Below are 23,984 nucleotides of genomic sequence, written 5' to 3' on the forward strand. Positions count from 1 at the left end.
TCCATCGTTTTGGTTCTCTCCAAAGATTCCCACATAGGTGTTCCTTTACTTCTGGAACATGGGATGTGTTCTCAAGGATAGGAACCAGGTCCTGATTGTGTTCTTGCTCATTCTTCTACCAGTCTGAAGTCAACCCATTGTGGAGGTAGCATTATAGCATACAGTGGTTGTTATTCATGGTGAGACAGCAGAGAGAAGATAGGGACATCTGTCCTCCAGAGGAATCATGGAAGAAGCACCAAACATCTAGAATTTACCTCTGGATGTACCTCAGAGCGGGTATCCTTGTGTATGTGTGAATGTGTGTGTGTGTGTGTGTGTGTGTGTGTGTGTGTGTGTGCGTGCGCTCACGTGAGCAGCTGTGCGTTGTCATGCTTTTTGCGTGACTTGAGCTTCCTTCTCCACTGAAGGAAGGACTTAAGGGTGGCGTTGGGCTCCTCGCTGATGATGCACTGGTCTCGGCTGTTCCAGACCTCCAGGCCAATCAGAGGAACACGGATATTGAGAGCCCTGTAGAACTGAGTGCGCGCGCGCACAAACACACACACACACACACACACATCACTAAGCTTTGATAGCACAGTCTGGTCACACAAAGCTGCTCGTCTTTGCTGGAGAAGAAGATCAGCCGAAGGACACGATTGATTTCCTTCCAGTTAATATCACATTCTGCATTCTGGGCACTGCGGGGATGGGAGGGGGGGCACATGCGGAAGAACTATTAGCTCTCATTAGCATAAATGCCAACATCACAGGAGTAAGTGAAGTCCTCGGCTAAAAAGCACGAAACAGGAAGTGACGCAAAACTGTGTCTAATGTGTAATTGGAAATATATACTTATACATAAGATAGATAAGAAAAATATGAGCATACTTATCTATATGTGTAACTTAAGAACCCTAAAAGTGCCATGACGTACCATGAAGTACTTCCACTGCTTTTCAAAGTCTAATTCCATGAAAACCACAAGACATGATAAACTACACATAAAAATACGGAAAACTGCAGAAAATACAAAAGCAAGTGCAAATACAGGTGTATAATTAGCAGTAGCCTTCCGCCAGGTGAGGAATGGCGCGGGGCCGAAAGTCACCTTGTCCACGTAGTTGGCGATCTCCATGATCCTGGTCCTGATCCGGTCAAGGTCCCGGTTCTGCCTCTGGAACTGAGAAAGGAAGAAGAGGAGAAAGAAGGTCTGATGAAGGAGGAGGAGGAACTAGGAAGAGGAGTGGAGTGCTGGATGGAGTGATGTGGAGGAGGAGGAAGAGGAGCAAGGCTACCCACCAGCGTGTTATCGGCCACGATGTAGAGCTCCATGTACTTGGTGGTTCCCCAGGTGTTCCTCTTCACCTGCAGAGAGGGAGCGGAGTACATCAGCTGCTCAGAGTGCAGTACCAAAAATACATACTCAGTACATACACAATACAAGGGTAAATACAGCAGATACAGAACTACACAAGGGTAAACATCAGTATAAATAGGAACCATGTTGGTAGTACAATAAGACATTTGATTGCAGCTTGGTGTACAACTCATAAAGTGCAGGTACAAGGATGAGTACAGTTTAAATGGGCAGTATTTACATCTGCATTTGCATTACTTAGGAGTACTACATAATGTGTATCTGAAGAGCAGCTGCTGGTTTCTGTACTCTAGGTATTATGAAATACACCCCTTTACATCACCTTTACACACATTTATATCCCATTTACACCCCCTTCACACCCATTTACACCCCTTACACGCCCCCTTTACAACTCCATCCCACCCCTTTCACATCCCATTTAATTCCCTTTACATCCCTTTAACATCCATTTACACCAACCTTACACCCATTTGCACCACCTTTACACGCATTTGCACCACCTTCACAACCATTTATATTGCATTTACACAACCTTTATAACCAGTTTTTTCACATTTACACCACCTTCACAACCCCTTTACACTCCCCTTTTCACTGTGGAAGTGAAACAACAGCTGTTTTAGCTGTTGTTCCAGCTAATATTAGTTCCAGTTGCAGTTCTAGTTTCAGTTCTGCTATGTTCTTCTGACCATGAACGGGCAAGGCCTGGACTCACCCTCGACTGGGACCTTCTGAGAAAGCTGGAGATGTGCCCATGGTGTGAGGAACCCTGGCAGTGGCCACAAGTTCCACCTCCTGGGAGAAGATCCTCCACGTTCCGCAGCGAGTGGCGCAGAAGGTCCTCGCCGTTCTCCGGTTCCATGTAGAACAAGACGCTGGAGTTCAGGGATATCAGGCCCCTGTCACATAAACCACAGCCAATCACAGTCGTACCCTCAGCTCAGGAGGTGGAGCCATTCACACCTACGGACACTTAATAGCCTTCAATGGACTGTGGGAGGAAGACAGACAACCTGGTGAGACCACAGGAAGGAACGTATGGAGAGAACCCAGTGATTCACCAGTGATGAAGAACGTGGAACCGCCCGCTTTCCAAAAGAGATCCAGAAAGCTATGGAGAACCCAAGCAGGTTGGGAGAAGATGATCAGATGATCAGAAATGTTCGATGGAGAACATTTTTAAAGGTATTTAATATTTCAGGGTAAAAATACCTTGTCTTGGAACAGAGAGCAGCAGGGTTCTATGTTCTCAAGAGTTCACCGACGGCGTTTCAGGCGGAACCTCAGGTGAGATGCTGTTGTAATATTTCTTAATACCATCCAAGTACTTCTACTCTCCTGCGCTCTGACACTCCAGTACTTTTACTCTCCAATACTATAAGTGAGGTTCTGTTTTCTTAAGTCCTTCCCAAGAACTACTTGAATACTCTCCAGTACTCTTCTGTTCCAATACTTTTACTATCCAGTACTTTGACTCTCCAGTGTTCTTACACTCCTGTACTCTTATTCTCCAATTCTCTTTATCTCCAATACTGTTAATCTCAAATACTGAAGTTCTGGTGTTCTCCAGTCCTTTCTAAGAGTGGCTGTTGGAACTGTCTCTAGTTAATTCTAGATCAGGGCTCATGAGTTTTCAGATGTTTCCGACGAAGCAAGGTTAGAATATTAGCCTACATTAAGGATCTCCGCAGAAGAAGAAGCTTCGGTTCTGGTTCCTGTTCCACCTCTTTCCATGCTGTTTGATGGCCTTGTGATATTTGGGTTCTTTCTCCGTTCTGTTCCCTGATGTTCCTCAACATCAGCAGGAATCTCACTCTGACTGCTCTTTTTTGGTTTTGCACAAAACTCTTAAACCTCGTGTCTGATGAAGTGACAATAACGCAGAACCGGTTCCAGCGTTGACCTGTTCCCCACAGTTCACAGTGAGTAGGAACATAAAACGTTCTCCGAGGCGGAACACGTTCTCCAGTCACGTCTTGTTCTGTTCAAGTCAATAAAAGTCTGGTGACAATAAATATCTGACAGTTTAGTAGAACATTTCCTTCATTGTCCAATTCATCTGAGGGTTTCCGTCCCGGAGTGAAACCCTGCGGTTCTCCAAAGGAACACCTCTTCAGATTTAATATCCATCTGGCCACGATCACGGGCACATCTCTCATCTTTCTGTTTAGATGTTAGGGTTCTCAAAGAATTCCCTCTAAAACTACAGGCAATCATGAGAGGATCTCTTGTTTATTGGATCCAGTTCATGAATACATATTCGGTTTCTCTGCCAGAACCTCCGGGGGTTGCTTACGGAGAACATCTGAGCCGATGAGTCACTTCTAGCGGAACATGAGGGGATGGAGGAGGAAGAGGAGCTTCACCTTCATCTGTCTGGACAGAAACCTCAGAGGGAACACCCCCCCCCCCCCAGCCTGCAGACACTGAACGATTACCTACCAGCTGATTTCTGACAGAGGTTCCTTCGGAATGTAACTGTTTTCTTGTGCCCTTACGGTGGAACTGCAAGATAATCTCCTCATTTGACCTGGTGGTCCGACCATCTAGGTTCACTTTCTTTTGGGTTTTGGAGCTGGATCTCTTCATGGTACTTGGATTAAAACGTTCAACAGAAGAAATGGACAGGGAACTTTGAAATCCACCCCCCCCCCGAGGGACGATTAAAGGTACATTCTATTCCAAGGTCCAAAAGATGCGGAGCCAAATGGAGTGAACCACCTGTTCTCCTTCCAAGCAGCACTAGACCGAGGTACTCCGTTCTCCAAGCGACCCGAGCTGCCATGAAGATCCAATGCGAAACACCATCAAGTGACCAGGAGCAGGGGGTATGATGATGTGGAGCTGCGAGCAGGACTCGATCTAGGACATGAGAGATTTGGATCCTGGGGAAAACCAAGAGCCTCTCTGAGGAGAACCCACAACAGAGGGCAAGACTGACGAGATGAACTCCATGCTTGGAGGATGAGAGGGATAGTCGGATTTCAGCAGGTGTGTTAGTTTGGAACTCAGAGCAGCAGAACATCTGCTCCTCTTCTGGTTCTTTGAGTCTTCACCTAAGGAGAGAACTGCTCTAGACCCTCCTCCTCACGTTGGTTCTGAGCTAGATTAACAATTTAAATGGCTAGGCTACCTATTTCTATGACAAGACTGACTATATATATATATATATATACATATATATATCTTGGCTCACTATAATATTAAACTAAAATATATATAACATGGCTAGACTAACTATTTATATGGCTAAGGTAACTATTTACATGCCTCAGCTAACCATTTATATGGTTGGACTGACTATTTGTATGGCTACCCTAACTATTCATATTGCTGATCTCACTATTTATTTTGCTAGGCTAACTATCTATCTTGATGGCTAACAAGTCATACGGCTATGTTAGCTTTTCATATTGCTAGGCTAACTGCCTGTATGTCTGTTCATGCCATTGCATCAATACCTTTACTAGCTGCTCATGTCTTCTTCTAGAGCTGATAGAAAAAAGCAACATGAACCTTCTGATGTGTTGGGGCTCCTCACATGAGCTGATATTGGAGAACGTCTTTGTCATGTTGAATAAATATGGTGAGAAGACAAGAATGCAACACAAATCTAGCAGCACCTTGAACTTGCGCACAGTTCCCTCAAGGTTCCAGACATACAGCAGAGAGGACTTGATTCCAAAGAACCATCAACATCAGACTCATATCTCTTGATCAGCTCCTGGTCCCTTAGGCGTCAGATGACTCTGTGATGTGATGGATCAATGTTTCTGGAGTAGTTGTTGAATGTTCTCCTGCAGCAGCAGCCCCTCCCCCTCGCTATCTCATGATCTCCTCATTAGCTTGATGAGGAGTTCAACCAAAGGTCAACCAACTCTTAAACAGAACAGGCTATATTTCAGTTTTCTATGATGACCCACCAGATGTCAGAAGTTATCACCTACACGGTAGCTCCTCCATATGTCTTTAACAAGAGTGAGGACTGAGCGGACAACAGACACACTGGACCTGCAGATGAGCTGAAGACCTTGGACCACAGAGGGCGTTGCCATTGTCACTGCTCATGCAGCAAACATGAGGTTACCCTAAGCAATGGAAAGGAGATCAACCCGCCCGTACTCTTAGATCTTCATCATGGCACTGAGGATGATGAAAGTTCTTTACAGGAGAGCAAAGCCTTCCGTAAAGTAGGTGAAAGATGAAGAAAAATCTTCAGCTTGCAAGAGATGTCCTCATTCAGGACTGCAGGCTTCAGAAAACATCGATATGTTGTATCTGGGAACAATGACCATCACACCATCAGTCTTTTTGCAGACTTCATAGAAAGAATTCAGATAGTCCTGCCAACCTCCCTACTCAAAGCAGAGGAACCTGCTGTGGTCAAGTCACTTGAGAAGCGCCAGGAGTTCTGCATGAAGCCGGTGCCTGGAGACGAAGAATACAAGCCAGACCCAGAAGTCTCCAGGGTCGAAGTCTAACCACCGAGATAAGGTTCCAGGCACTTTGCAGGAGAACCCAATCAGGAAAGGCCTTTGGGTAGGTCATGCAGAAAATCCAGCATCTTCTCCACCTGGTTAGCTATGTAGATCTGAGGCCTTTGCACCTCTATGGTCCTCCATCCCACCAAAACTGGTCAGAGGAGTCCTCCTCTCCTGGACCAGAGAAGCTGTCGGAGATGGACATTGAGGAAGTGGACATGCAGGATGACAAAGCCCAGACGAAGAACATGACTTTCTTGGGTTTCTTCTGTTGTCCAAAGACCTGATGACCAGTAGAATCTAAGGAAGTTCTCCTGCTGACGAGTCAGGGGTTCGATTGCTGCTCCATCAGATGAGTTGGGGCTTTCACGCTCTGGATTTAGTAGAACTAAACTCTGTGTGTGTGTGTGCGTGTGTGTGTGTGTGTGTGTGTGTGTGTGTGTGTGTGTGTGTGTGTGTGTGTGTGGTACCTGATCCCTGAGCAGGTGCTGAGCGCCACCCAGGACCCTGGGTGTCCTCGTACGAGGCCGTGGTAGAAGCAGTGATCCTGGAAGATAAACAGACGTAAACGATTGGCTGAAGGTAAATGATTGGCTGTAGGATCCCAGCTAGTGATTGGTCTGTGATTAGAAGCACTTCTAATATAAATATAATACAGACTATATATATAAAATATATATATATCTAATATATATAAATATAATCACTCGATTGATTGATTGATTGATTGATTGATTGATTCAAGGAAGGACTAAAATCAAATTAAGTTTAATTATGGATTAATCCCCTAATTAATTCCTTTTGATTAAATTATTCTATATAGACTTCTGTCATTCTATGAACAAGAAGGGTTTACTGTCACAGAATTAAATATACAGTATATTACATACAGCAGCTGAGTAGAGCAGTACTGTAGTACTGAAAGCACATGTGGAGTTAGAGAGGTGCAAAAATTATTTGCTTAAATAGTAAGTAATTTAAAAGATATTTAGCGTCAGCACAAGAACATGCTATACTGTATTAGCATCATATTTTATTTAGAAGTCAGTAGTACGCGGACCTGGAAGAAGAAGCTGTCGCAGAACATGGTGGTCTTGAAATAGTTTAAGGAGTTCCAGGAGGTCAACTCACTGACAAAGGAATTTCCCCAATGGGGATCAATAAAGTTTATCTTAACTCGTTCAAGAAGGTCAAGATTCTTCTTCTGGGTTTAGGAGGAGATGCACCTGCACAAGGACAGTGACCTGATGAGTTCCTCAGAAGTGAGGATATTCTCTGAGATGATTTCTGAGACATTCTCCAAGCCACAAAGGGAAAACATTCAGGTTCCAGTCCAGATAACAATTCACAGTCCAAATGTTCTTGAATGTTCTATCCCCGAGGCTACTAGGTTCTGCTCTGGAACCCTCCCGCGAAGAATTCAGCTTTTGGCTCTCTACATTCTCCGTCTCAGAAAAAGCGGTCGGGTCTTATCCGTTCTCCAAACCTGAGTGTCAAGAACCAACTTGCTGAGGACACGCTGCCACGTTCCTCGTCTTATAGCGGTGGCTTTGAAGAAAGTGCTGACTCGGATGGTTCTTAAGAGGAACTCATTAACTTTCCTTTGTCGGCTGATGAGCGCTGGTTCCACGCCCATCAGCAGAACCCGAGGCTTTCATCTGCGGTGCCAAGAACCCAGACAAGGAGCGGGAAAACGAAGATCTTCTGATTGTCTCGTCCTGAAGAAAGTGAAAAAAGAACTGGGTTCTATCTTGGTTTCTGTTCTGTTTCCAGGCGGCTGTGTGGAACCTGAAGATCAGAGATGACGTTCTCCTGGGACCAGGTTTATATCTGAGTTTGAGAACCAGGTGTCATGTGACACCAGTGAGTCCAACACACTGTTTGTTCCACCGTTGGGAGGATCCACAGATGCAACCTCCTGAGGGGAACCCAGATCAGAACTGGAACCTACTTGCGGTTCTAACAGTGACACCGGGGAACTGTCAACAGGAACCTGCTAAAAAAAGAACATATGTAAAAACAAACTCCAAACATGGGGTCTACAGGGTCCTGTGGTTCCTTTGTGTTTGTTGATGTGACAATGTTCACAGCGGTTCAGGTGGAGGTTCCAGCGGAATACGTTCCTGAACCATCCCAGATGCGGGTGTTTCACAAACTGTGGATGTTCATGATAAGATCCTCTCACAAGCAAGGAACAGGTCCTTGTATCTGGACAGCGTTTCTACAGACATTCCTCTTTTAGTCCCCGTAGCAAACTGTAGAGTGAAGTTCCAAATTTCAAGGTGGAATATGTCAGACAAGAACCGGGAGCTTAAATCCACAGTTCCCATGTTTACGGTCTTAAAGTCCTCACATGACCTGCTTTCCAGCCAAGATCAGGTTCCATCCATTAGAACCTGAGAACTGGGAGAACAGCAACAGAGCCTTGACTGAACCTTTGTTAAATTGGACTGAGTCACGAAGCCAGTGATAAAATGTCCATGGATTCAACTCCAACTCCGCACAGCCTTTTCCAGAAGAGGGCTTGAACTCTAAGTAGGACGGAGTCTGGGTTCTTCAGGGAGGTTCTTCATTGTCTCTTGAGCCATTAGGATCCCCTGGGCTCCACTTGGATGCTAGCAGACAGTTAGCATGTAGCGTGAGATTGCGCTGTTTAGAGAGCTAGCAGATAATCATCACGTAGCAAAAGCATCATTCTGTTTAAGATGCTAGCAGATAGTTAGCATGTAGCATAAGCATGGCTCTGTTTCAAATGTTAACAGGTAATTAGCATGCAGCATAAGTATTGCTTTGTTTAGAATGCTAGCAGGCAATTAGCATATAGCATAAGCATAGCTCTATCTCAGATAAGGTAATTAAAGAACCTTAAGCAGCATCAAGACCTTCACTCAAGAGTCCAGTCTTCTATGTTGTGAATCCCCATAAGAGGAACCCTCTCCTAACATGCAGTTAATCCCCCAGGTTCTTGGAGTGTCAGCTTCGACCCACTAAGCCGAGGAACACGTTCTTGCGGCAGTGTCTGACATCAGGGGTCAGGATTGAGATCCACCGTCAGGGAAGAAATGGATCAGGAGCCTTGAAAACAGATCCAGAAGATCCGCAGTCTCGACGTGGATCCCCAGCGGCAGGTGCCTCAGCAGTACGAGCGGAGCTAAAAGAAGAATGTCCTGAGGGTCTGCTTGAATTATTCATTCAGTAGAAAGGAACGGAACATCGTCCTGCTGGTTCCTGCACCTCAGCGCTCACCGTGTCCTCTGGAGTTAAAGGAACCAAGGAGCATTTCCTGTCCAGCCTAAAGGCCTTGGAGAGTTTCAGCTGATTTTTCATGATGGTTAATATTATTATTATTGTTGTTGTTGTTGTTGTTGTTGTTGTTGTTGTTGTTGTTGTTGTTTCAAAGTAGTTTTTTTCCCAGAATTTTACTTTAGAACGGTGTCAAACCATCAAGGTTCTCGATCATTGCTCCTCATCCTATGGTCTTAGCTTGTAGCATCCTACTCATTGTTCTTTTTAGCTGATTCATTGACATTTAGCTTCGGCTTCGGCTTCGGCTTTAGCTTTACCCTTAGCTTTAGCTTCAGCTTTGCTTTAGCTCACGCAGATGGAGGAGTTAGTGGAACTCACGGTGTAGTTGTGGCGGTTTAGGGTCACCGGTTCTCCATCCTCGTTGTAGTACGTCTCTGTGAATGTTGGACCAAAGAGCTCGCTAAAAAGGAGAGAAGGAAGAGGAGAAGGTTAGATGATGGATTAACGCAATCATCAGCTGAAGGTTCTTCACACAGAAGAACCTTGTGTTTGCTATTAAACGGGCCGACAGTCATATGACCATTTGTTTTGAATTCGTGAACCCCTTGTCATTATCAAATCTGTGAGGAAACATCGGGATTCCTGAAGAACATCTGTTCATTCACGATGGGATTTAACTTCTAAGGAACCAGCTGAGAAGGTTACAGCTGGCAAAGATGGGATTCAGTTTTTCCAGGCGACTGTACCAACTGTCCATGGCAGGAGAAGAGTGTGCATGTTTGCAGACGACGTGATGGAGTTAGGGGAGTCATGAAAGTTCTCTACGGTTATACTTGGAGATGTGTGAGTTTTAAAGGATTCTGTGGTCTTGGCAGGCCAGAGAACTCACCGGTTTTGTTGAAGCTGAAGGACCAGCTGAAGTTCTACAGAGGAGACGGAGACTTCCCCCTCAACAGGAAACCGCTCCTGAGGGAGGAAACACACCTTTTAAAAATAAATAACAGGCTGCTTGTGAACTTGAAGGACCTTCTCAGGGAGGTGACAGCCCGGGCAATCAAATTCACTCATTCATTATAAATAATGCTTATTCTGCAATCAGGGTCAGGCGGGTGAGGGGGGGGGCGGAGTCTATCTCTACTGTGATTGGATGAGAGGTGGGGTTCACCCTGGACCAATCACAGGGCTGCATAGAGAGACACAACCATTCACCCTCTCATTCACACATCATACAGAGATGTCACATGAGCAGGCGTGGGAGGGTGAGAGGTGGAGGTGCCCTCTGAACCTCAACCTCCACCTGAAGGTCTCTGGTGCCTCCAGGAGAAGACGCCACATTTCCTCCAGTTTCATCACTTCTGCTGGAAAGAACCTGGAACCTCCTCCTGCTCCCCGTCCACCTCGCACCTCCTCCTCCAACCCCCTCCTCTGGTTTCATCACGCCTCTTCCTCCTGACGTTCCCTTAAAACGTCCGTGTTCTGCAGCTTCACTTCCTGCTCCCCCTCCTCATCTCCTCCTAAATAGGCCATGGAATCATCTGCCCGTCCATCAGGAAGAGGAACGGGAGGGGGGAGCGGGAGGAGGGGGGGTTCAAAGGATGGAGAACTTTAGGACGAAGGGGCGATCAAAGCTGGAAGCGAGGAGAAAGGAGGACAAAGGAGGTGAAGACAAGCGGTGGAGGAGGAGAAGGAGGAGGAGAAGAAGGGGAGGATGGATGTAAATGTTAAAGCGGAGGGGAAAGGCGTGAGGAAGGAGGAGGAGGTTTCAGGAGAAAGATGACAAGAGGAGGAGAATAAAGAAGAGGAGGGTGGCGACGGTGGTGATGAGCAGGTTTCAGAGGATGGAGTACTTGAGGACAGAGGTGATTGCTGTTATTGTTGTTCTCTCTGCTGTCTATTTATTTATGGATGTCTTTTTCTTTTTCTAATTGCCTTCTAATTGTCTGTCTGTTTATATTTATATTCATATTTATTGAGACTTATAACTATGACACTGCTGTGACAAAAGAATTTCCCCTATGGGAATCAATAAAGTTTATCTTATCTTATTATTAAAGCTGGGAGAGAGGAGGTGGAGGAAATGAGAGAGGATGGTGGGCAGGTGTCAGAGACGAGGAAGATTAAAATTGGGAAAGAGGAGGACAAAAGAGATGGAGACGTGGAGGAGGAGGAAGAGGAGGTGGGAGACGAAGGGTGGTGTGAGAGGACGAAGGAGGATGGAGCTGACCAAAGTTGGGAGCGAGGAATGGAGGGGGGGATGGAGGAGAAGAGAAGGGTGGACCATGCAGTGAAGTGAAGAGGAGGTGGTGTAGACTGAAGAGATGAAGAAAGTGGATATGGAGGAGGAGAAAGGAGTTTGAGGTGAAGTAGAAAGTTCAGGGGTGGTTGGAGGTAAAGGGGGGAGGCACAGTGGAGATGTATCAAAGATTCAGTGAATGATTGAGGAGGTGAAGGTGAAGTAGAAGATGGCTTAGAAGGTGGATGAGGAGGAGGTGGAAAAGAAGGTGGAGTGGAGGTTGAAGATGGTGAAGGACATGGAGGTGGAGTAGAGGGGGAAGGAGATCCAGTCAATGATTATTGTAAATTGAGTGAAAACCAATGAAGGTTTCGGGGCGTTTCTGTGGAAATGAGGAAGGGACTTCGGATTGGTCGTATGGCTGGAGGTCTTGTGACTCCACCCCCAAGCTCTGATTGGCCCTCTGTATTTTTTGACCTTTCTTTCAAAAACCCGCTAGCTTCTGGATCGCTAGCGGGACTGATCGCTCCTGGCGTGAAGTCGCAGTGGCCATATTGGATCTCCAATCAGACCAACAATGACAATCAGATGAAGATGAAACGACTGACAATCAATCAATATTATCAATAAATTACAGAACAGACTACGACCGAAGATCTGGAACAGACTACTGAAAACAAAGGAAGAACCCAGCGTGGAGACCAGCATGTGTCCACTTGAACCAACCCTGAGTGCGGCAAACCGAGCAGATGACAATCAATTATTGATAAGTGTTTAACATCTGTGACAATTATTGGTACTTAGAGACTGAACGGTGTGTATTTGAGAGCATGTTGCAGGGTCTCCTGATGGAGCAGGAAGTGGGTCGCCTCTAAAGATGGCGGGTCCAGGTGGAGGAGTTTGGGAAAAAGATCTTTATTTATTAATCCCTGCTTCCTTAAGTTCTCCTGGAGGAACTGGGGGGCGCGGGGTGTCTTTCCTTGGCAGCTCCTCCTCCTCCTGTGTCGGCCATCTTAATGAGAGCCACATTTAGGTCAGCGAAAGGAGCCCTAACCCTCTTCTCCCCCTCCCCCCAGCCCGAGAGAACGACGAAAAGCAGCATTGAGGTTCGGAGATGAAATTATTGTGATTTCCACTGCATTTGTGTTAATTTGTGTATGTGTATATTTTGTGTATTATTCTGAGTGTATCATTGTAATGCAACCTCAGGGGGGCACAGGCCAGTGTCTTTCCGAGCCGGACCAAAGCCAGGATAAATGCAGAGGGTTGAACCTATGTCAGAAAAACAACTATGCGAATCAAGCCTATGACTTCCATACTGGATCAGGTGAGGCCTGGGTTGATAACCACTGCAATTGGTGCTGATAACCTACAGGGTTCTAGTGGACATTGGGCTACTGTGGGATGAAGAAGAAGAAGATAAGAAGATAGATCGATAGTTTGGAAGCAGATAGAGAAGAGGAAAGGCAAGAGTCTGGGTCTGTAGGGACTTTGAAAGTTGGGACAGGAAAAGCTGAACAGTTGGCTGATGCAGAGAAGGAAGGTGGATATACTATGTCTTCCAGGCAACCAGGAGGGTAGCAGGGTTAGAAGCTTAGGAGCAGGCTTTAAGTTGTACTATCATGATACTGACAGGGAGAGAAATGGAGTAGGATCGATCTTGAAGGAGGAGTTTGAATCTGAAGCTAGACATTGAAGGTGTGGTGCTCAAAGTTGTGAGTGGCTATGCCCCACAGGTGGACTGTGCGTTAGAGGGGAAGGAGAAGTTCTGGAATGAGTTAGATGAAGTGATGCAGAATATATCCAGTGGTGAGAGAGTGGTAATATGTGCAGACTTCAGTGTTGGTTGCAGTTGACGAAGAAGGGACGGGCAGATTTGGTATCCAAGCTAGGAACACAGAGGGAAAGATGGTGGTAGACTATGCAAAAAGGATGGAAACAGCTGTATTGAATACTTTTTTGTACAGAAGAGGTAGGAATATGAGGTCATTTATCAGAGCAGAGGTAGGAGCAGGTAAACTAAGTCTTGTATAGATGATGTCATCTGAAGGACATCAGTAACTGCCAAATAGTGGTAGGTGAGCGTGTATCCAGACAGCATAGGATGGTGGCTCGTATGATAAATCTGATGAGCAAGATGAAGAAGACAAAGGCAGAGGATGAAGCGGTTGAGGCCGAAAAAGGAGTGTTGTATGGTTTTCAGGGAAGAGTTGAAAAAGGCTCTGGGTGGTCAGCAAGAGCTCCAAGATGACTGGACAACTCACGAAGACTGGTAGGAGCATATTTGGTGTGTCAAAAGTAAGTAGAGGAGGAGACTTGGTGGTGGAATGTGGAAGTGCAGGAGTATATACACAAAAAAAAAGGCTAGCAAAGAAGTGAGGGGACTGAATAGAGCAGACAGGAGTACAATGAGATGCAGCCCAAGGTAGAGGTGGCAGAGGACAAACACAGGGCATATGACTTGTATGCTAGATTGGACAGTAAGGTGGGAGAGAATGATTTATACAAGGTGGTAAAACAGGGGACAGAGATGGGAAGGACCTGTGGAGATATGGAAGTGTCTTTGAGAGGCATCAGTAGAGGCACCAGTAGAGTTTCTGGTTTGATTATTCAACGGGATCTTAGAGAGTGAGAAGATGCCTGAGGAATGGAGAAGAAGTATGATGGTGCCCATTTCTAGGAATAAGGGAAATGTGCAGAATTGCAGAAACTATAGAGGAATAAAGTTGATGAGTCATACAATTAAGTTATGAGAAAGAGTAGTTGAAAGTAGGCTGCAATGAAGAGTCAGCACTTGTTAAGAGCAGTACGGCTTCATGCCGCGAAACAGTACTACAGATGCAGAATTTGCCTTAAGAATGCAAGTAGAGAAGTACAGAGAAGGTAAGTGGGAGCTGCACTGTGCCTTTGTAGGTCTAGAAAAAGCATATGACAGCTAGCGCAAAGAACGAACTATAGCACCATATGTGCAAGTCTGGAGTGACGCAGAAGTATGTTAGACTGGTGCCGGAGTTGTATGCTGGCTGTGCGACAGTGGTGAGGTGTGCTGTAGGTGTGGCACAGAAGTTCAAGGTAGAGGTGGGACTACATCGAGGATCAGCTTTGCCACTTCTTGATTGCAGAGGTTAGAAAGGAATCTCCATGGATTATGTTTGCAGATAACATTGTAATCTGTAGCGAGAGCAGGAAGCAGGTGGAGGAAAATCTTGAGCCATGGAGGTATGCACTGAAAAAGAGGTATGATGCAGAATATTTATGTGTGAATGAGAGGGACCGAAATGGAGCAGTGAAGCTACGGGGAATGGAGATAAAGAAGGTGGAGGATTTGAAGAACTTAGGGTCAACAGTCCAGAGCAATGGGGAGTGTGGAAAAGAGGTGGGGAAATGGGTTCAAGCACGTTGGAGAAAAGTGTTGGGGTGATGTGTGATAAATAGGAAAGGTGTACAAGACAGTTGTGAGACCAGCGATGCTGTGTGGTTTGGAGGCAGTGGTATTGAAGAGAAGACAAGAAGCAGAGCTGGAAGTCACAGAGATGAAGTTGTTGAGGTTCTTTTTGGGAGTGACAAGTGTGGATAAAATCAGGAATGAGTCCATCAGAGGGACAGCACAAATCAGATATTTTAGAGAGAAGGTCAGAGAAGCCAGACTGAGATGGTTTGGTCGTGTACACAGGAAGGATTGGTAGAAGGATTCTGAGGTCAGTCAGGAGGCCTAGAGGAAGAGCAAATAGAAGATTTACTGATGTAGTGAAAGGGGACAAGAAGTTAGTTGTTGTGAGCAAAAGGGATGCAGAGAATAGGGTAAGATGGAGGGGGTTGATTCACTATGGCGCTCCCTGAAGGGAAAACCTGAAAGGAAAAGAAGAAGATTGTGACTGTATCATTGTGCGTGTAGTATATCTGTGTGTGTGTGTGTGTGTGTGTGTGTGTGTGTGTGTGTGTGTGTGTGTGTGTGTGTGTGTATGCGTCTTCTACTTCTTTTTCCTTTCGGCTTCTCCCTTCAGGGTTCGCCACAGCGAATCAACCTTCTCCATCTAACCCTATTCTATATATTCTTCTCTCTCACACCAACTAACTTCATATCCTCTCTCAATAGGTCCATAAATCTTCTCTTTGGTCTTCCTCGACCTGACCTGCCTGCCTGGCAGCTCCAATTCCAGCATCCGTCTATCAATATATTCTCTATCCCTCCTCTGTATAAGACCAAACCATCTCAGTCTGGCTTCTCTGACCTTCTCTCCAAAACATCTAACATGAGCTGTTCTTCTGATAGACTCATTCCTGATCCTATCCATCCTGGTCACTCCCAAAGAGAACCTCAACATCTGCATCCCTGCGACTTCCAGCTCTGCCTCCTGTCTTTTCATCATTGTCGCTGTTTCTAGACTATGCAGCTTCGCTGGTCTTGTACACCTTTCCTTTCATCCTTTAATTCTGGCTGATAAGTTAATAAGTCTTCTACCACATAATACCTGTGTGTGGGTGTGTGTGTGTGTGTGTGTGTGTGTGTGTGTGTGTGTGTGTATAGAACCTAAGGATGTACTGCCACTGATCACAGTAAGTGACCCTGAAGTCAAGCTGAGATTCTGAGTGTGAAGACAACCTACCGAAATAAAATCCTCCCAACTCACAGTAATGTCTGGAGCTTCATTTGATTTTTTTTTTTCTATCTCTTCAGAATTTAAAGGGATGGAAATAACATTGAAGGAACATGAGAACATTAGGACATGCAGACAGACGGGCAGGCAGTAGGTGTGTGTCAGGAGGGACAGATGATTGACAGGCAGACTGTCAGCTAAAGAGGCTAATTACCCTGCATTGAAGGCAGATGTTTGCTAACTGAACCCACACACACACACACACACACACACACACACACACACACATGCTTCATCACTCCCCATGCAGCAGTGGAGCATTTCACCTTCTCTGCCAGAGTGGACCATACCACCTTCACCTCCACCTCCACCCTCCTCTGTCAGAGTGGACCATACCACCTCCACACACACCCCCGCTCAGCCCTTGTCCTCCTGACTCTCGAGGAGACCCATCCACATTGGAGGACTTCCATCGTCCAGGAAATGGTCACATGACTAACGCCCACATGGTGAGAACACACACACCGCTTCGCTCCGCAGGAGAAGACATTAGAGCTTAGCAGGTTCAAAGTTACCTCAAAGCAGAAGAACAATACCAAGAACTGGTTCTTTCGACATAAAAAGACCTCTCACTGGAGAACATGACTGGAACACGCGCACAGAACCTGACCAAACACAGTGTTTGCATCTCAGGGGTGTGAAGGTGATCTTCGGATGTTCTGATGTCAGGTTGGCTGTGGATGACCGTCTGTGAGGTGCATGATGGGTAATGACACACCAGCGGGTCTCCTCGGCTTCAATGGATGATCTCGATGATCACCTCCAATGAACCAACCCTTCAGGTCAAACACGAAACCAGTGAAAGAGGCCTTCTCCTGAAAAGACTCAACAGGAGGCAGTGGCAGAGGTTCCATACGCTGGTCACCGTGGCCTCCGATCCTGCCATGGCTGGTTTTCTGGTTTCTGAGCTTCATGAGGTAGCCTGGGTTCCCATCACCCAGACAAGGATGAAGATGTCCAAAATCTCAGACTCAAGAGCAGAAAGAAAGTGGATTTTTTTTGTTTAGGGTGAGGAACCTCCATGGAACAAGAGGGATCTCATCATGGAAAGGGATATCATGAAGATGTACCACCTTCATCTAACAGTCTTCCTCGGTTCTCTTCACACAACATCTGACGTGAGATGGTGAACCATCCGTCCATTCTGCTGAGAGAGCGGGTTCCCTGCAGTGAAGTTTCAAGACTTTGAAGGAAACTCTTGCTTGTCATCATCAGTGAGTCTGTCTGATAGAAACACCTCCACCGTCATCGTCACAGAACCAGAGATCCAGACGTTCTCAACTAGCGGCTGTCAGGAGGAGATGACTGTTCTTGACAAAATCGCAGACAGCTCTTCTTCATCTGCTTCTCCGGGGTCTGACGTTCCCCTGGAGAACTGTTGTCTTTCGCATTTGCCTCCTGCTGCGCTACCTAGGTGGAGGAAGGTTCTCCCTGCGACCCCCCCCCCCCCCTCCCCCAGCAACAGAATCTCCTGCAGGAACTCCTGGTGGAGGAGATCATGGAACATGACGTGGAATCTTGGTGGAAATCATCTGGGTTAACAGGGGCAGCGTGGAGAACCCAGCTGACGGAGCTTCAGATACTAAATCCAACTTTCAACACACATACACACACACACACACACACACCTTCCTTTCCTCTCCACAGTGATGTTTATGGAACAGTTGAAGGTTCTCCACATTCAGAACCTTCATAAAGATCGAAACCAGCTAAGTTTAGGTCCAGTCTCGGACCTGGTTCTGGTTGAAGACCTTTTTTTGGTCCAATGAATGACCCATTTCTGATTAAAGAGCTGATTCTTGTCCGGGTCTGAAGCTGGATTGCCTCTGCTTTGGTTCTCAACAGAACATCTGGTCAGGGGAACAGAGTGTAATGAAAGACAGACGGCCAGAGGACGACCCGCTACACTTCCCCCTCTCTGGATACACACACACTGCATTGTGTGTGTATGTGTGGGGGGGGGGGGGGGGGGGGGGGGGGGAGTGAAATCACGCGCTTACTTACACACACATACACACACACACTCACACTCACTCCGCAGTGAGAAGTCTGGCAGGAATACAGAGTGAACAATACTGCTGACTGCACTCATACACAGCTAGCAACATGGCAGGGTAACACACACATAAACACACACACACAAACAAACACACACACACACACACACACACACACACACACTAACATACATGCACAGAGAGCAGGGAGGAGCTAGCTCCCTGATAACGGTACCGCTAACAGAGCTAGCACCTCCCTGCTCAGGGTACCAAGCTCCTCCATGCTAACAAGACCTAGCTCCTCCTCGATAACAGAGCTAGCTCCTCCCTGCTGGAGTTTCATTTCTGTTAGATTAACTTTGTGATCTATTGTGAATTAATTAACTCTCCTCAATCAATTATTAATGATTATTGATTGTATTTATGGGTAAATTTGAACATGTGGAACCTCCAAGTTCCTTAGAAAAATGTCCTGGAAAAAGTACAGACCCTGTTTGATCGGAGACAACATTTAAATCCCCGTCGGGCCAGAGGCTTCCCCCGCAGCCCCCCCACTCCCAACCCTCTCCATCGCCATTGTGCCCACTGGGCTAGGCAGGGGACATCTGTCCATCTTTCCAAGCTTCTCTGGAGGAGCCAACAAGCCAGGCATCGCAAACAAAGACGGCTGCCTCCTGGAGGCTCAGGCCAAGATGGCACTCTACCCCGGGGTGGGGTTAGCATGTAGCTTAGCATCCCAAAGGACAGAGACAGAGATGGTCACAGGAGCAGGAAGAGGACAACTAGGTGACCAGTAAACACAACCATCGATTATTAGCAGGAAGGAAAACAGAGAACCACGAGAACAAAGAATTGGAGCACATGGAACCGCCAGCTATGTTCTGCTGCTATAATTCCACCTCATTCCACAATGGAACCCACGGCTTCCTAGATGTGAACCCAGGTTTCCATGGAAGCCAGTTTCTGTCCTTGATAATCAGCTGGATGTTCAAACAACATTAAACCCCATCTGGCACACACACACACACACACAGGTGAAGACCTCTGTATATTTGAATCTGATAATGAGACTTGGATAGGATCCTCCATGCGATGAATGAATGAATGAGTGAGTAAATGAGTGAATGGCAAAACATTGGTCAAAGTCATCATGAGTTGGTAACAGGAGGCCACGTGACAGAAAGTGTCACAGCAAGTTAAAAATAGCCGTCCTGCTAGTCGACCTCACCTGGAAGATGTCATCTCACCTTTATCTGCAGGACATATGCTAATACTGCACATACACACACGGACTTTTAATCCCATCTACCAGCAAAGAAAGCGACTCAATGCGACTCCGACTCGGACTGGGGTGAAGAAGATCTGGAAGTTTGAGAGAAGACTGCTTGATTTATTGATTGATTGGGGATCGGTTATGCCCTCCAGGTCCTGACTGGCAGCATGTGGAGACCAGAGGAGGTTCCAGAATGTCCTCAAAGACCAAGCCTTCAGAACAGAGGAACCAGGGCTTTCAAAGCTTGTCTCTCCGTCCTAAACCTTCTAAAGGCTTCCTGGGCTCTGGTTCCACCAGAAGGTTTTGTCACCTGAGCTCAACAAAATAATGAGGGTCGTAGTGAAGAACCAGGTTCTGGAGGTCAAAAGGGGGTCTGACCTGCGTTGCCTCCCTCCTGGTCCGGCTCTGAGAGGTCCACCTGGCCGTCACTGTCCTTCCTGGCCGGGACCCTGGAGGAAGAGGAGGGGAAAGTTAGTGGGATTTCATCGAGGTAGTGAGAGGTTCTAGAAGGGTCTGCGGGGAATGAAAATTAGCAACTTCCAGGTTCCCTAAAGTTTGATCTCACACCTCTGGTTCCTTGTCCTCCTTGAATGACATCACATGTCGCGCGGTTGGATTAGAAACCACAGAACCAACAAGTTCCTTCAAACTTACCTTCTCGCCGAACAACAGATGTTTGGAAAGAGGAGCACAATTAGAGCACAAACACTCAGTCACACTTTGATACACACAGACACATACAGGCTCATTCAGGAAAACAACCGGTGAAGGAGAACATCTCAGACAAGACATGGAACTCAAAGAACTCTCAGGAGGGGGAGCTCAGCCTCCTTAAGGACCAGATTCTCTGACGAAACCATCAGAGGCAAACTCTCCGAAACCTACCAGAACCAAGGATGTTCTTGGTATCAGAACAGGAACTGTTCTCGGGACAGGGAGGCCTGAGAAGATGCCTTGAAGGGGCTTGTATAGAAGACTGAAGGATGGATAAGAAACCCAGGGGAACATGGTTCCACCAGTTCGACCACGTTCCTCTGACGTCGGGGTTTAAACTCCAGACAGAGACGATTTGGACAAAGTGCAATCAGACATCCAGGTCAGGAGGTTCTCTGGACGTTCTGGAGATGTTGGCTGAAGACCCCATACCAATGCCAAGAGTCCTCAGTATCTGTGACCTCACAACTTCCTCCAACCAAACATCTAGCTTTGGAGAATGTTTGAGAAGCCATTGGTTTTTACCAATCATACTTATCCATACCGGTCGACCAGGAAACGGCGATAAGGAACCGGCAGTGACATCATCGACCAAACGTTCCACAGGAAATGACTTCAATTGTGAAAGGACCAACATGAGCGTGGAACCCTCTCGGGTTCTGCGTGGTGGAACGGTTCCACCCTGATTACAGGACCACCTGCTTCTCAGCTCCAGTCCAGCATCTGGAGCAGGCTGTTTGGTTCTGCTCCTGGATGTTCCCCTTGAGATCCAGAACATCTGCTTCCTCTGCGCTCCCTGCCAGAACCAATGAAACGCCGGCTGTTGCCTCAGCGGCCATGACGGCGTCGCCGTGGCGGACGTTAGCGCCCGCTAACGTTCTCTGCCAAGAGGGATTAGGGGGGGGCAGACGCAGCTGCTCACGGCTTCCATGTTGCTGAAAAGTTCATCCAGAATTTTCCAGAAACATCGTCCTGCTGGAACCTGGAGCTCATGTTTCCATGGAAACATTTCTAAGCGGTTCTAGCGCTGGGTCTGAAGCCGAGGAGAACGTTTCCGGTTCCTCGGGGAACCGCCGCTCCTCGGGGTCATAGCACCGAGGAACCCTCAGCGTTCTGCCGTCGCTCCTTCCTCCCCCAAAAATGTCTGCAACTCCACGAGGTGGAGCCTCCTCACCCACGACAGGAGGTCATCTTCTCCTTCATCCAGGTGGAACTCCACATCACTGGCTTCACACTGCACACATGCACGCTGCCAAAATAAAGATGTCCATCCTGTTTAGTAACCCACTGAGAGGGGTGTGTGTGTGTGTGTGTGTGTCCACGAATGAGACAGTGTGTCAGAATGTAGGTATTTTAAGTGGGAGTGTCAGGGGGACAGGTGTGTGTGAAAAAGTGTATGTGTGTGTGTGTGTGTATGTGCGTGTGTGTGACAGGAAATGTATGCGTTTCAGCATGTCTGTGTGTGTGCATGTGTATGCATGCATATCAGATTTTTCTGTGTGTGTGTGTGTCTGTAAGTATCTCTGTGTGTACATGCGTGTGCATCAGAGTGTGTCAGAGTGGGTTCTCCAGGTTCTTCAGGTGAGGAGCTTCCTCTCTCGTCTACATGGAGACCGAAACATCAAAAACCGAGCGCCACCTCATTCTGAAGGTCAGGGTTCACTGACCTCAGAGGAACACACACCTCAGGCTCCTGAAAGATCTGTAGGAAATCTACAGATATTATGGACGCGATATTTAACTTCACACACACACCAACTGACACACTGACACACATACATTGACACACACCCAGGCAGCCTCCCAGAGAAAACAGGGCGTTCTAGATAGCTATCATGGTGGACTGCAGTCAGAGTTCTGTGACCCCCCCAAGAACCCCTGCCCCCCCCCCCCCCCCCCCCCCCCGCATGAAGTGTGAGAAGAAACAGGAAGTGACGGGAAGCAGATGACAACACACACACCATGTGGGTGGAGGGCGCATCTTTGGCGCTCCGGTGACTTCCTGTATGTTTTGAAACGAGACCTCTGGTCATGTGTCCACCACGGAGGTTAATGGAGATCTTCGAGAAGGTCCAGTCGGACGCGGCCCGAGGCTCTCGCCCAATCACAGCACTCTTGACTGAGCTCTATCTGTCAGAACCTATCACTGAGCGCTGCCCCGCCCGAAGAACCGCAGATTCAAAAGAGCATCACACAGGATGTGTGAAATGTGGGTGAGAAGAACAGGATATGAAGAGCAGGAAGTGATGAACGGAAAGTGAGGGTGGGGTGGAGGATGGAGATCATCAGATCATCCGGAGTGAAGAATCTCAGTTGTCATCAGCCTTAGAAGGTCCTCATACGGGGACAGAAGGTCCATTTGACTGGAAACATTCTAGTTCAATGGTCAAACACGGAGGTGGGAGGCTGGATGAACTGTGTTCTCCTGGGGAGAACCAGGAAGAACCCGTCCAAAGAAAACACACGTAGTTCTGGACCTTCAGATACGTGTGGAGCATCAGGCATATCCCGCCTAGATCTCCAGCCAGCAGGTCCAGGACCAGTGGGGGTGGATTGTGCCGGGGGGGGCTTCATGGTCCACTTCTCCATCCTCCTCCATCCATGGATGATCTGCTGAACGGTCATTACACCACCCAGGAATGAGGGGCGGAGGAACGTCTTCAACTTTCATATCTACCAGGGCTATTCGTTTGCCGCCTCATTGGGACCTGCGATCTGGACCATACCATCTCAGAAGGAACCGGGGGTGGACTGGGACCTTCACACAGAAGGTCCCACGGCTCCTCCTGGTTGGCCGAGTTCTCAGAGACGGTTCTTGGCAGAAACATCTCAAGCACTTTCAATTCCTGAACTTCAGAGGGAGGAACTTCTCGATGTTCCTGCATGTTCCACCAGTGGGACACAACTGTCCTCAATCAGTTGATGGCTACAACACGCCTGTTACACGCCTGTTACTGCACAGACCAGGAGGCGTGTGTTTTGGTGTTGGAGCCTCCAGACCTCATGACAGGACCTCCACCGCTTGTGACCTGCATCTGCTGCAGATCATCTCCCTTCTTCTCCCACACACACACACACACACACACACACACACACACACGCACACACTCCTCGCTTTCTGCTCTGCCTTTTATGGACAAAGACCGACACCCCCCCCCCCCCTCCTCTACGCCAGAACCGGGGGTTTCCCGCAGGAGTCGTGGGACCTCAGATCAGGGGTGGTTTCACGCAATCGAACCCAGAACCTTCAAGGGTCAAGTTAGAGTTGGACCCGGAAGCACCGGTGGGGGGGGGGGCACATCTGGACGCCGTGCGCGTGCGCGTGCGCAACAACATACCCCGGACACGCGCAGATGACCCGCAGGTCACGCCGTTGAACTACTTTCCCGGTCGGGACCTCCCGCACACACACTCCAAACCCCGCACTCGGAAAAGTTGAGGTTCTTCTGCGAGGAAGAACCGGAGTTGGGTTCGCGCGCGCGCGGAGCCCCGCCCGCGTTCCCGAGTGGACGTCCGCGCGCCGCTCCCGCACGCAACTGGTCGACGGGTCAAGTTTGCCTACCTGCCCCGCCGAGCTCCGCAAGGGTTCTCCCCGCACCGCCGCCCAGAACCAGGACCAGCAGAACCCCCAGCGGGACCAGCCGCGGCCGCCGGCGTTCGCTGGACATCCCGGGGACGCGCTCGGCTCCGCTGCTCTCTCCGCTCCGCTAAGAGCGTCAAGCTAGCGGGGAACGACGAGTCCTGGACTTCCGGTCCAGACCGCCAAAATAAAAGGCGGGCAGGGAGGAGAGGAAGCAGGGTTCGGAGGTTCTCCGTGGGCCTCCCACGGAGGAAAGACAACTTCATGCAGGATGGAGTAAGCTTTTTTTTTTTTTAACATAAACAGTATAAACAAATATACATATGTACAAATAAACATGGCAAGGTAGAATCGAATGTCAATTAAACAACCGGGGCAAAGGACATACGGACATTCGTTCTGTATGTAATCAGAAGTTAACAGTGTTAAAGGTGTC

At 47.7% G+C, this 23,984-nt stretch overlaps 1 protein-coding gene across 1 annotated transcript in view; it reads right to left on the minus strand.

Moving 5' to 3' along the window:
* The window catches only part of adam19a (ADAM metallopeptidase domain 19a), a 39,580-nt gene extending 15,918 nt beyond the window's left edge, over window positions 1–23,662 (minus strand). The window contains exons 1-9 of the mRNA XM_086166343.1: window positions 23,531–23,662; window positions 19,633–19,703; window positions 9,983–10,059; window positions 9,472–9,553; window positions 6,318–6,394; window positions 2,082–2,265; window positions 1,285–1,350; window positions 1,094–1,165; window positions 352–518 (exon numbers count right to left, since the gene is read on the minus strand). Coding sequence (XP_086022469.1) covers window positions 352–518; window positions 1,094–1,165; window positions 1,285–1,350; window positions 2,082–2,265; window positions 6,318–6,394; window positions 9,472–9,553; window positions 9,983–10,059; window positions 19,633–19,703; window positions 23,531–23,636 — 902 coding nt within the window. The 5' untranslated portion in view covers window positions 23,637–23,662. The remainder of the gene's footprint in view (window positions 1–351; window positions 519–1,093; window positions 1,166–1,284; window positions 1,351–2,081; window positions 2,266–6,317; window positions 6,395–9,471; window positions 9,554–9,982; window positions 10,060–19,632; window positions 19,704–23,530) is intronic.
* Window positions 23,663–23,984: the final 322 nt, after the last annotated feature.

Source organism: Fistularia commersonii, chromosome 19 (genome assembly GCF_037954325.1).
Source record: "Fistularia commersonii isolate RoL2024-O1a breed Wild chromosome 19, RoL_Fcom_v1.0, whole genome shotgun sequence".
In the NCBI taxonomy this organism is placed as follows: Eukaryota; Metazoa; Chordata; class Actinopteri; order Syngnathiformes; family Fistulariidae; genus Fistularia; species Fistularia commersonii.